Source organism: Bombina bombina, unplaced genomic scaffold (assembly GCF_027579735.1).
Source record: "Bombina bombina isolate aBomBom1 unplaced genomic scaffold, aBomBom1.pri scaffold_517, whole genome shotgun sequence".
In the NCBI taxonomy this organism is placed as follows: Eukaryota; Metazoa; Chordata; class Amphibia; order Anura; family Bombinatoridae; genus Bombina; species Bombina bombina.
In genome coordinates this window covers 104,893-117,070 of record NW_026511610.1, presented here as the reverse complement: position 1 = coordinate 117,070, position 12,178 = coordinate 104,893, and the positions used below count along the sequence as shown (strand labels likewise).

Here is a 12,178-nt window from a genome sequence, read left to right as displayed (position 1 = left end):
ATTGTGTACATATACATGTGTCTGTATCTTATATCTGTAGGTATAATCAGATCTCATTACTGTATCACACTGTGTACATATACATGTGTCTGTATCTTATATCTGTAGGTATAATCAGATCTCATTACTGTATCACACTGTGTACATATACATGTGTCTTTATCTTATATCAGTAGGTATAATCAGATCTCATTACTTTATCACACTGTGTACATATACATGTGTCTGTATATTATATCTGTAGGTATAATCAGATCTCATTACTGTATCACATTGTGTACATATACATGTGTCTTTATCTTATATCTGTAGGTATAATCAGATCTCATTACTGTATCACATTGTGTACATATACATGTGTCTGTATATTATATCTGTAGGTATAATCAGATCTCATTACTGTATCACATTGTGTACATATACATGTGTCTTTATCTTATATATGTAGGTATAATCAGATCTCATTACATTATCACATTGTGTACATATACCTGCTTCTTTATCTTATATCTGTCCATAAAACAATCACCAGTACTTGGAGAGAACAATGGAAAATCAATATTTTATTACCTTATCTGCTATATCCCACTGGGAGTGTAATTTCTTCTGCTAGCTGTGTTTACAAAGCTTATCTATAGCTTGGACCTGTGTCCACAAAACTTTCAGAATAGGTGGCGATACTACCGGCTAAATCAACTATTTCAAATGCCAATATAAGGGTAAAGGAGCTACTTGTAAACAATTTAATACACTCCAGCAGGTAAAGTGGATCATTGGGAACAAATTAAACGGGAGAAACATTTTGAGTAAACTGTCCCTTTAACCCCTAATCTGCCGTCCCTAACATCGCCGCCACCTACCTACATTTATTAACCCCTAATCTGCCACCCACAATGTCGCCGCCACTATACTAAATGTATTAACCCTTAAACCTAAGTCTAACCCTAACCCTAACACCCCCTAACTTAAATATAATTACAATAAATCTAAATAAAAATGTATATTATTACCTAAATAATTCCTATTTAAAACTAAATACTTAGCTATAAAATAAACCCTAAGCTCGCTACAATATAACTAATAGTTACATTGTAGCTATCTTAGGGTTTATTTTTATTTAACAGGCAAGTTTGTATTTATTTTAACTAGGTACAATAAACGATTTAATAACTACCTAGATAAAAGAAATACAAAAGTACCTGTAAAATAAAACCTAACCTAAGTTAAACTAACACCTAACACTACACTATAATTAAATAAATTAACTAAATTAAAAACAATTAAATAAATTAAATTAAATTAGCTAAAGTTGAAAAAAAAACTAAACTACAGAAAATAAAAAACAAACAAATTACAGATCCTTAAACTAATTACACCTAATCTAATAGCCTAATCAAAATAAAAACAAGCCTCCCCAAAATTAAAAAAAACTCTAGCCTAAACTAAACTATCAATATCCCTTAAAAGGGCCTTTTGCGGGGCATTGCCCCAAAGTAATCAGCTCTTTTACCTGTTAAAAAAAAATACAAACAACCCCCCCAACAGTAAAACCCACCACCCACACAACCAACCCCCCAAATAAAATACTAACTAAAAAAACTAAGCTCCCCATTGCCCTGAAAAGGGCATTTGGATGGGAATTGCCCTTAAAAGGGCAGTTAGCTCTATTGCAGGCCCAAACCCTAACCTAAAAATAAAACCCACCCAATACACCCTTTAAAAATCCTAACACTAACCCCCTGAAGATCGACTTACTGTTCTGAAGACCGGACATCCATCCTCAAGGAAGTGGCAGAAGTCTTCATCTAACCGGGCCGAAGTCCTCAACAAAGCCGGGAGAAGTCTTCATCCAAGCCGGGCGAAGTGGTCCTCCAGACGGGCAGAAGTCTTCATCCAGACGGTATCTTCTATCTTCATCCATCCGACGCGGAGAGGGTCCATCTTCAAGACATCTGACGCAGAGCATCCTCTTCATCCGGAGTCTTCTTACTGAATGAAGGTATTTTTAAGTGACGTCATCCAAGATGGCGTCCCTTAGATTCTGATTGGCTTTTTAATTCCGATTGGCTGATAGAATTCTATCAGCCAATCGGAATTAAGGTAGAAAAAATCCTATTGGCTGATGCAATCAGCCAATAGGATTGAAGTTCAATCCTATTGGCTGACCAAATCAGCCAATAGGATTGAGCTCGCATTCTATTAACTGTTCCAATCAGCCAATAGAATGCAAGCTCAATCCTATTGGCTGATTGGATCAGCCAATAGGATTGAACTTCAATCCTATTGGCTGATTGCATCAGCCAATAGGATTTTTTCTACCTTAATTCCGATTGGCTGATAGAATTCTATCAGCCAATCGGAATTAAAATGCCAATCGTAATCTAAGGGACGCCATCTTGGATGATGTCACTTAAAGGTACCTTCATTCAGTAAGAAGACTCCGGATGAAGAGGATGCTCCGCGTCAGAGGTCTTGAAGATGGACCCGCTCCACGTCGGATGGATGAAGATACCATCTGGATGAAGACTTCTGCCCGTCTGGAGGACCATTTCGCCCAGCTTGGATGAAGACTTCTCCCGGCTTCGTTGATGACTTTGGCCGGTTGGATGAAGACTTCTGCTGCTTCCTTGAGGATGGATATCCGGTCTTCAGAACAGTAAGTCGATCTTCAGGGGGTTAGTGTTTGGATTTCTTAAGGGTGTATTGGGTGGGTTTTATTTTTAGGTTAGGGTTTGGGCCTGCAATAGAGCTAACTGCCCTTTTAAGGGCAATGCCCTTTTCAGGTCAATGGGGAGCTTAGGTTTTTTTAGTTAGTATTTTATTTGGGGGGGGGGTTTTTACAGGTAAAAGAGCTGATTACTTTGGGGCAATGCCCCGCAAAAGACCCTTTTAAGGGCTATTGATAGTTTAGTTTAGGCTAGGGTTTTTTTTTATTTTGGGTGGGGCTTTTTTTATTTTGATAGGGCTATTAGATTAGGTGTAATTAGTTTAAAGATCTGTAATTTGTTTGTTTTTTTCTGTAATTTAGTGTTGTTTTTTTGTGATTTAGCTAATTTAATTTATTTAATTGTTTTTAATTTAGTTAATTTATTTAATTATAGTGTAGCGTTAGGTGTTATTGTAACTTAGGTTAGGTTTTATTTTACAGGTACTTTTGTATTTATTTTATCTAGGTAGTCATTAAATAGTTAATAACTATTGTACCTAGTTAAAATAAATACAAACTTGCCTGTAAAATAAAAATAAACCCTAAGATAGCTACAATGTAACTATTAGTTATATTGTAGCTAGCTTAGGGTTTATTTTATAGGTAAGTATTTAGTTTTAAATAGGAATTATTCAGGCAATATTAATTTTTATTTAGATTTATTGTAATTATATTTAAGTTAGGGGGTGTTAGGGTTAGACTTAGGTTTAGGGGTTAATACATTTAGTATAGTGGCGGCTACGTTGTGGGTGGCAGATTAGGGGTTAATAAATGTAGGTAGGTGGCGGCAATGTTATGGACGGCAGATTAGGGGTTAATAATATTTAACTAATGTTTACGAGGCGGGAGTGCAGCGGTTTAGGGGTTAATATGTTTATTATACTGGCGGCAATGTCCGGAGCGGCAGATTAGGGGTTAATATTTTTATTTTAGTGTTTGCAATGCGGGAGGGCCTTGGTTTAGGGGTTAATAGGTAGTTTATGGGTGTTCGTGTACTTTTTAGCACTTTAGTTATGAGTTTTATGCTACAGCGTTGTACCATAAAACTACTGACTTTAAAATGCGTTGGGGATCTTGGAGGTAGAGGGTGTACCACTCACTTTTTAGCCTCCCAGGACAGACTTGTAATACCGGCGCTATGGAAGTCCCATAGAAAAAAGACTTTACAAAGTTTACGTAAGTCGTTTTGAGGTAAGGACAAAGAAGTGTGCGGTGCCCCTAAACCTGCAAGACTCGTAATAGCAGCTGGTGTAAAAAAGCAGCATTAGGACCTGTTAACAAAGCTTTTTTACCTTAACGCACAACTTAATCTAGCCGCACGGTTACGAATGATCTATTTTCTGCTAAAAACAATGGCTACTATTCTATACTTATCTTACTTGACCTGTCTGCTGTCTTTGACACTGTTGACCATCCCCTCCTCCTATGGCCTCTCAGCTCCCTTGGGCTCTGTGACATTGCCCTCTCCTGGATCCACTCTTATCTCTCTAATAGGTCCTTTTCTGTCTCATTTGCTGGTGACTCCTCCTCTTCATTGCCTCTGTCTGTTGGAGTACCTCAAGGCTCTGTTCTGGGCCCTCTACTCTTCTCTATTTATACTTCCTCGCTGGGTAAATTTATCAGTAACTATGGCTTCAACTATCACCTGTATGCTGATAATACTCAGATCTACTTATCCACCCCTGCACTCTCTCCTTCTGTCCTTTCCCACATCAGCTACTGCTTATCTGGCATTTCTTCCTGGATGGCCTCTCACCACCTAAAAATCAACATGTCCAAGACTGAGCTTCTTCTAATCCCCCATCTAATTCTACTCCAGTTTCTAACATTACTATCACTGTTGGTGACACCACTATCTCCCCATCACCCCAAGTCCGCTGCCTAGGAGTTACACTTGACTCCAATCTGTCCTTCATACCCCACATCCAATTGCTCTTTTCATCCTGTCGCAACCAAATACGCAATATATCCAAAATGTATCCTTTTCTAAGTGCTGAAGCTACTAAACAGCTAATCCATTCCCTAGTAATTTCCCGGCTTGACTACTGTAAGAACCTGCTAACTGGCCTTCCTCTCTCCCGCCTCTCCCCTCTTCAATCCATCCTAAATTCCTCTGCTAGACTAATCCACCTCTCCCGATGCTCTGTATCTGCTGCACCCCTCTGTGAGTCCCTTTACTGACTCTCCATTCTCAGCAGAGTTAAATTCAAAATTCTCACTCTGACCTACAAAGCCCTTACCAATGCAGCCCCCCCCCACCTGTCCTCACTCATCAACAAATATACTTCAGCCCATCCTAATATCCAACAATTATCTACTCCTTGCATCTTCTAGCATCACATCCTCCCATGCTAGACTACAGGAATTCTCTGGTGCGCCACCAACCTTCTGGAACGCACTTCCTCGAGCTATCAGACTTTCCCCCAACCTCTCCTCCTTTAAACGCTCCCTAAAGACCTTCTTGTTCAAGGAAGCCTATCACCAAATCAGTAACTAATGAATTCCACTTGCCTAATAGCTGCCCTCATCTAACTCCACACTAACATCATTCCCACCTTTGCAGTCCCCGCCTCCTGTTTCTCACTCTTCTACCCATCTAGATTGTAAATTCCCACGGGAATAGGGCCCCCATTTCTCCCTGTATTTGTTTGTTAAATTTTGTCTTGTGTTTAATATTGTACTGTCCTTTTATCTTTGTTACCTATGGACAGCGCTGCGGAATCTGTTGGTGCTTTATAAATATAGAATAATAATAAAGAATAATAATAAATGTATTGTGTGTGCAGACCTTATGTAATGCAGTACTTAATTACTGATATATACTGTGCATATATAACCATTTATTGTGTGGGCAGACCTTTTGTAATGCTGCACTTAATTACTGATATATACTGTGCATATATAAACATTTATTGTGTGTGCAGACTTTATGTAATGCAGTACTTAATTACTGATTAATACTGTGCATATATAACCATTTATTGTGTGGGCAGACCTTTTGTAATGCTGCACTTAATTACTGATATATACTGTGCAAATATAAACATCTATTGTGTGTGCAGACCTTTTGTAATGCAGCACCTAATTACTGATATGTACTGTGCATATATAAACATTTATTGTGTGTGCAGACCTTATGTAATGCAGCACTTAAAGGGACAGTCTTGTCAAAATTAAACTTTCATGATTCAGATAGGGCATGTAATTTTAAACAACTTTCCAATTTACTTTTATTATCTAATTTGCTCAATTCTTTAGATATCCTTTGTTGAAGAAATAGCAATGCACATGCGTGAGCCAATCACACGAGGCCTCTATGTGCAGCAACCAATAAGCAGCTACTGAGCATATCTAGATATGCTTTTCAGCAAGTGATATCAAGGGAATGAAGCAAATTAGATAATAGAAGTAAATTAGAAACTTGTTTAAAATGGCATGCTCTTTCTAAATCACAAAAGAAAAAATGTGGGTTTCATGTCCCTTTAATTACTGATATATACTGTGCATATATAAACATTTATTGTGTGTGCAGACCTTATGTAATGCAACACTTAATTACTGATATATACTGTGCATATATAAACATTTATTGTGTGTGCAGACCTTATGTAATGCAGCACTTAATTACTGATATATACTGTGCATATATAAACATTTATTGTGTGTGCAGATCTTATGTAATTCAGCACTTAATTACTGATATATACTGTGCATATATAAATATTTATTGTGTGTGCACACCTTATGTAATGTAGCACTTAATTACTGATATATACTGTGCATATATAAACATTTATTGTGTGTGCAGACCTTTTGTAATGCAGCACTTAATTACTGATATATACTGTACATATATAAACATTTATTGTGTGTGCAGACATTATGTAATGCAGCACTTAATTACTGATATATACTGTGCATATATAAACATTTATTGTGTGTGCAGACCTTATGTAATGCAACACTTAATTACTGATATATACTGTACATATATAAACATTTATTGTGTGTGCAGACCTTATGTAATGCAACACTTAATTACTGCTACATACTGTGCATATATAAACATTTATTGTGTGTGCAGACCTTATGTAATGCAGCACTTAATTACTGATATATACTGTACATATATAAACATTTATTGTGTGTGCAGACCTTTTGTAATGTGTCACTTAATTACTGATATATACTGTGCATATATAAACAGTTATTGTGTGTGCAGACCTTATGTAATGTGACACTTAATTACTGATATATACTGTGCATATATAAACATTTATTGTGTGTGCAGACCTATAGTAATGTGACACTTAATTACTGATATATACTGTGCATATATAAACATTTATTGTGTGTGCAGACATTATGTAATGCAGCACTTAATTACTGATATATACTGTACATATATAAACATTTATTGTGTGTGCAGACCTTATGTAATGTGTCACTTAATTACTGATATATACTGTGCATATATAAACATTTATTGTGTGTGCAGACCTTATGTAATGTAGCACTTTATTACTGATATATACTGTGCATATATAAACATTTATTGTGTGTGCAGACCTTATGTAATGCAGCACTTAATTACTGATATATACTGTGCATATATAAACATTTATTGTGTGTGCAGATCTTATGTAATACAGCACTTAATTACTGATATACACTGTGCATATATAAACATGTATTGTGTGTGCAGACCTTATGTAATGCAGCACTTAATTACTGATATATACTGTGTATACATAACCATTTATTGTGTGTGCAGACCTTTTGTAATGCAGTGCTTACCAGAACAACATCTGGGCTTTTCAGACTGAAGACGTCATGGGACCAGGTCATGCCAGGTTGAGGTGATCGATCCCCTTTTCTCTGTAGTTTGAGCCCCACTGTATGGTGCCCTACATTTGCCAGTAGTCTCTCAATGTCTTCGGATGACATATTGTCAAAGTAGACAGTAGCGCCTACAATCTGGTCACCTGAACAAAGGAAAATAAAGAGATAATATATATTGTATACTAGGCATGTGCATTGGTGGTTTTGTTAGATGATGAAGGCGTCCACTTGCGCCGTTCGGGTCTCTTTTCGGAGCCGGATTTCTTTTTCTAAAAGTACAAGACACTAAGATGTGTGCAAATTCAGATCTCAGTGTTTGTTGAACTTACACAAGAAGAAATCCGGCTCTAAAAAAAGCCACATTACTGACATTATGTTAACTAAAGCACAATGTTTTTGGCTTCGGCAGAAATGATAAGATAAGAAATTACAGATATGAGGAATATTTCATCTTGTAAAGCTGCTATGTGCTTTGTTTTCAAGACTGGAAAATCCAAAATTTTCAAGCTTAAATTACAGCAAAAGCAGACAAAATAAATAAAAGGTAGTATATAGCTGCATAAAGGTGAATATGCCACCTCGAATTGGTTGCCTGGCTATGTCCTGCTCAGGAGCTATTCCATATAATGCCATATACTGTTCAGGACACGTGCATGCTCCTGAGTCTACCTATGGTTTACTCTTCAACAAAGGTTATCAGGAAACAAAGTAAATTTGATAATAGAAATTAATTGTAAATTTCTTTAAAATGGCATAACTCATGAAAGTTTCATTTTGATTCTCCTCCCCAGTTAAATTGTGTTAGGCTTATAGGAGTTTACATTAATGGTGTAAAAATTAAACCACAGAACAAATAAGACCCCTGTATGGTTAAAAAAAAAATATATATACATATAGTAAATAACAATAAAAATAGCACGCAAGCAATATTGTTCAATAAAATAAGATAGATTTTTTTAAATATATAGTATATGTAACCAATGTTACAATACGGTACCATTAAATATATAGTATATGTAACGGATGTTACAATACGGTACCATCAAATATATAGTATATGTAGCCGATGTTGCAATACGGTACCATACATCAAATATATAGTATATGTAACCGATGTTACAATACAGTACCAACAAATATATAGTATATGTAACCGATGTTACAATACGGTATCCTCAAATATATAGTATATGTAACCGATGTTGCAATACGGTACCATCAAATATATAGTATATGTAACCGATGTTGCAATACGGTACCATCAAATATATAGTATATTTAACCAATGTTACAATACGGTACCCTCAAATATATAGTATATGTAACCAATGTTACAATACGGTACCCTCAAATATATAGTATATGTAACCGATGTTACAATACGGTACCCTCAAATATATAGTATATGTAACCGATGTTACAATACGGTACCCTCAAATAACATAATTTATGTAAGAACTTACCTGATAAATTCATTTCTTTCATATTAACAAGAGTCCATGAGCTAGTGACGTATGGGATATACATTCCTACCAGGAGGGGCAAAGTTTCCCAAACCTTAAAATGCCTATAAATACACCCCTCACCACACCCACAAATCAGTTTAACGAATAGCCAAGAAGTGGGGTGATAAGAAAAAAAGTGCGAAGCATATAAAATAAGGAATTGGAATAATTGTGCTTTATACAAAAAAATCATAACCACCACAAAAAAGGGTGGGCCTCATGGACTCTTGTTAATATGAAAGAAATGAATTTATCAGGTAAGTTCTTACATAAATTATGTTTTCTTTCATGTAATTAACAAGAGTCCATGAGCTAGTGACGTATGGGATAATGACTACCCAAGATGTGGATCTTTCCACACAAGAGTCACTAGAGAGGGAGGGATAAAATAAAGACAGCCAATTCCTGCTGAAAATAATCCACACCCAAAATAAAGTTTAACAAAAAACATAAGCAGAAGATTCAAACTGAAACCGCTGCCTGAAGAACTTTTCTACCAAAAACTGCTTCAGAAGAAGAAAACACATCAAAATGGTAGAATTTAGTAAAAGTATGCAAAGAGGACCAAGTTGCTGCTTTGCAGATCTGGTCAACCGAAGCTTCATTCCTAAACGCCCAGGAAGTAGATACTGACCTAGTAGAATGAGCTGTAATTCTCTGAGGCGGAATTTTACCCGACTCAACATAGGCAAGATGAATTAAAGATTTCAACCAAGATGCCAAAGAAATGGCAGAAGCTTTCTGGCCTTTCCTAGAACCGGAAAAGATAACAAATAGACTAGAAGTCTTACGGAAAGATTTCGTAGCTTCAACATAATATTTCAAAGCTCTAACAACATCCAAAGAATGCAATGATTTCTCCTTAGAATTCTTAGGATTAGGACATAATGAAGGAACCACAATTTCTCTACTAATGTTGTTGGAATTCACAACTTTAGGTAAAAATTCAAAAGAAGTTCGCAACACCGCCTTATCCTGATGAAAAATCAGAAAAGGAGACTCACACGAAAGAGCAGATAATTCAGAAACTCTTCTAGCAGAAGAGATGGCCAAAAGGAACAAAACTTTCCAAGAAAGTAATTTAATGTCCAATGAATGCATAGGTTCAAACGGAGGAGCTTGAAGAGCTCCCAGAACCAAATTCAAACTCCAAGGAGGAGAAATTGACTTAATGACAGGTTTTATACGAACCAAAGCTTGTACAAAACAATGAATATCAGGAAGAATAGCAATCTTTCTGTGAAAAAGAACAGAAAGAGCGGAGATTTGTCCTTTCAAAGAACTTGCGGACAAACCCTTATCTAAACCATCCTGAAGAAACTGTAAAATTCTCGGTATTCTAAAAGAATGCCAAGAAAAATGATGAGAAAGACACCAAGAAATATAAGTCTTCCAGACTCTATAATATATCTCTCGAGATACAGATTTACGAGCCTGTAACATAGTATTAATCACGGAGTCAGAGAAACCTCTATGACCAAGAATCAAGCGTTCAATCTCCATACCTTTAAATTTAAGGATTTCAGATCCGGATGGAAAAAAGGACCTTGTGACAGAAGGTCTGGTCTTAACGGAAGAGTCCATGGTTGGCAAGATGCCATCCGGACAAGATCCGCATACCAAAACCTGTGAGGCCATGCCGGAGCTATTAGCAGAACAAACGAGCATTCCCTCAGAATCTTGGAGATTACTCTTGGAAGAAGAACTAGAGGCGGAAAGATATAGGCAGGATGATACTTCCAAGGAAGTGATAATGCATCCACTGCCTCCGCCTGAGGATCCCGGGATCTGGACAGATACCTGGGAAGTTTCTTGTTTAGATGAGAGGCCATCAGATCTATCTCTGGGAGCCCCCACATTTGAACAATCTGAAGAAATACCTCTGGGTGAAGAGACCATTCGCCCGGATGCAACGTTTGGCGACTGAGATAATCCGCTTCCCAATTGTCTACACCTGGGATATGAACCGCAGAGATTAGACAGGAGCTGGATTCTGCCCAAACCAAAATTCGAGATACTTCTTTCATAGCCAGAGGACTGTGAGTCCCTCCTTGATGATTGATGTATGCCACAGTTGTGACATTGTCTGTCTGAAAACAAATGAACGATTCTCTCTTCAGAAGAGGCCAAAACTGAAGAGCTCTGAAAACTGCACGGAGTTCCAAGATATTGATCGGTAATCTCACCTCCTGAGATTCCCAAACTCCTTGTGCCGTCAGAGATCCCCACACAGCTCCCCAACCTGTGAGACTTGCATCTGTTGTAATTACAGTCCAGGTCGGAAGAACAAAAGAAGCCCCCTGAATTAAACGAAGGTGATCTGTCCACCACGTTAGAGAGTGCCGAACAATCGGTTTTAAAGATATTAATTGATATATCTTCGTGTAATCCCTGCACCATTGGTTCAGCATACAGAGCTGAAGAGGTCGCATGTGAAAACGAGCAAAGGGGATCGCGTCCGATGCAGCAGTCATAAGACCTAGAATTTCCATGCATAAGGCTACCGAAGGGAATGATTGAGACTGAAGGTTTCGACAGGCTGTAATCAATTTTAGACGTCTCTTGTCTGTTAAAGACAGAGTCATGGACACTGAATCTATCTGGAAACCCAGAAAGGTTACCCTTGTTTGAGGAATCAAAGAACTTTTTGGTAAATTGATCCTCCAACCATGATCTTGAAGAAACAACACAAGTCGATTCGTATGAGACTCTGCTAAATGTAAAGACTGAGCAAGTACCAAGATATCGTCCAAATAAGGAAATACCACAATACCCTGTTCTCTGATTACAGACAGAAGGGCACCGAGAATCTTTGTGAAAATTCTTGGAGCTGTAGCAAGGCCAAACGGTAGAGCCACAAATTGGTAATGCTTGTCTAGAAAAGAGAATCTCAGGAACTGATAATGATCTGGATGAATCGGAATATGCAGATATGCATCCTGTAAATCTATTGTGGACATATAATTCCCTTGCTGAACAAAAGGCAATATAGTCCTTACAGTTACCATCTTGAACGTTGGTATCCTTACATAACGATTCAATAATTTTAGATCCAGAACTGGTCTGAAGGAATTCTCCTTCTTTGGTACAATGAAGAGATTTGAATAAAACCCCATCCCCTGTT

The 12,178-nt window shown here is 37.2% G+C and overlaps 1 protein-coding gene across 1 annotated transcript in view; it reads right to left on the bottom strand.

The window, feature by feature from the left end:
- LOC128643821 (neuroblast differentiation-associated protein AHNAK) overlaps positions 1–12,178 on the bottom strand; it is a 121,891-nt gene that overhangs the window by 34,051 nt on the left and 75,662 nt on the right. The window contains exon 4 of the mRNA XM_053696640.1: positions 7,505–7,692. Coding sequence (XP_053552615.1) covers positions 7,505–7,692 — 188 coding nt within the window. The remainder of the gene's footprint in view (positions 1–7,504; positions 7,693–12,178) is intronic.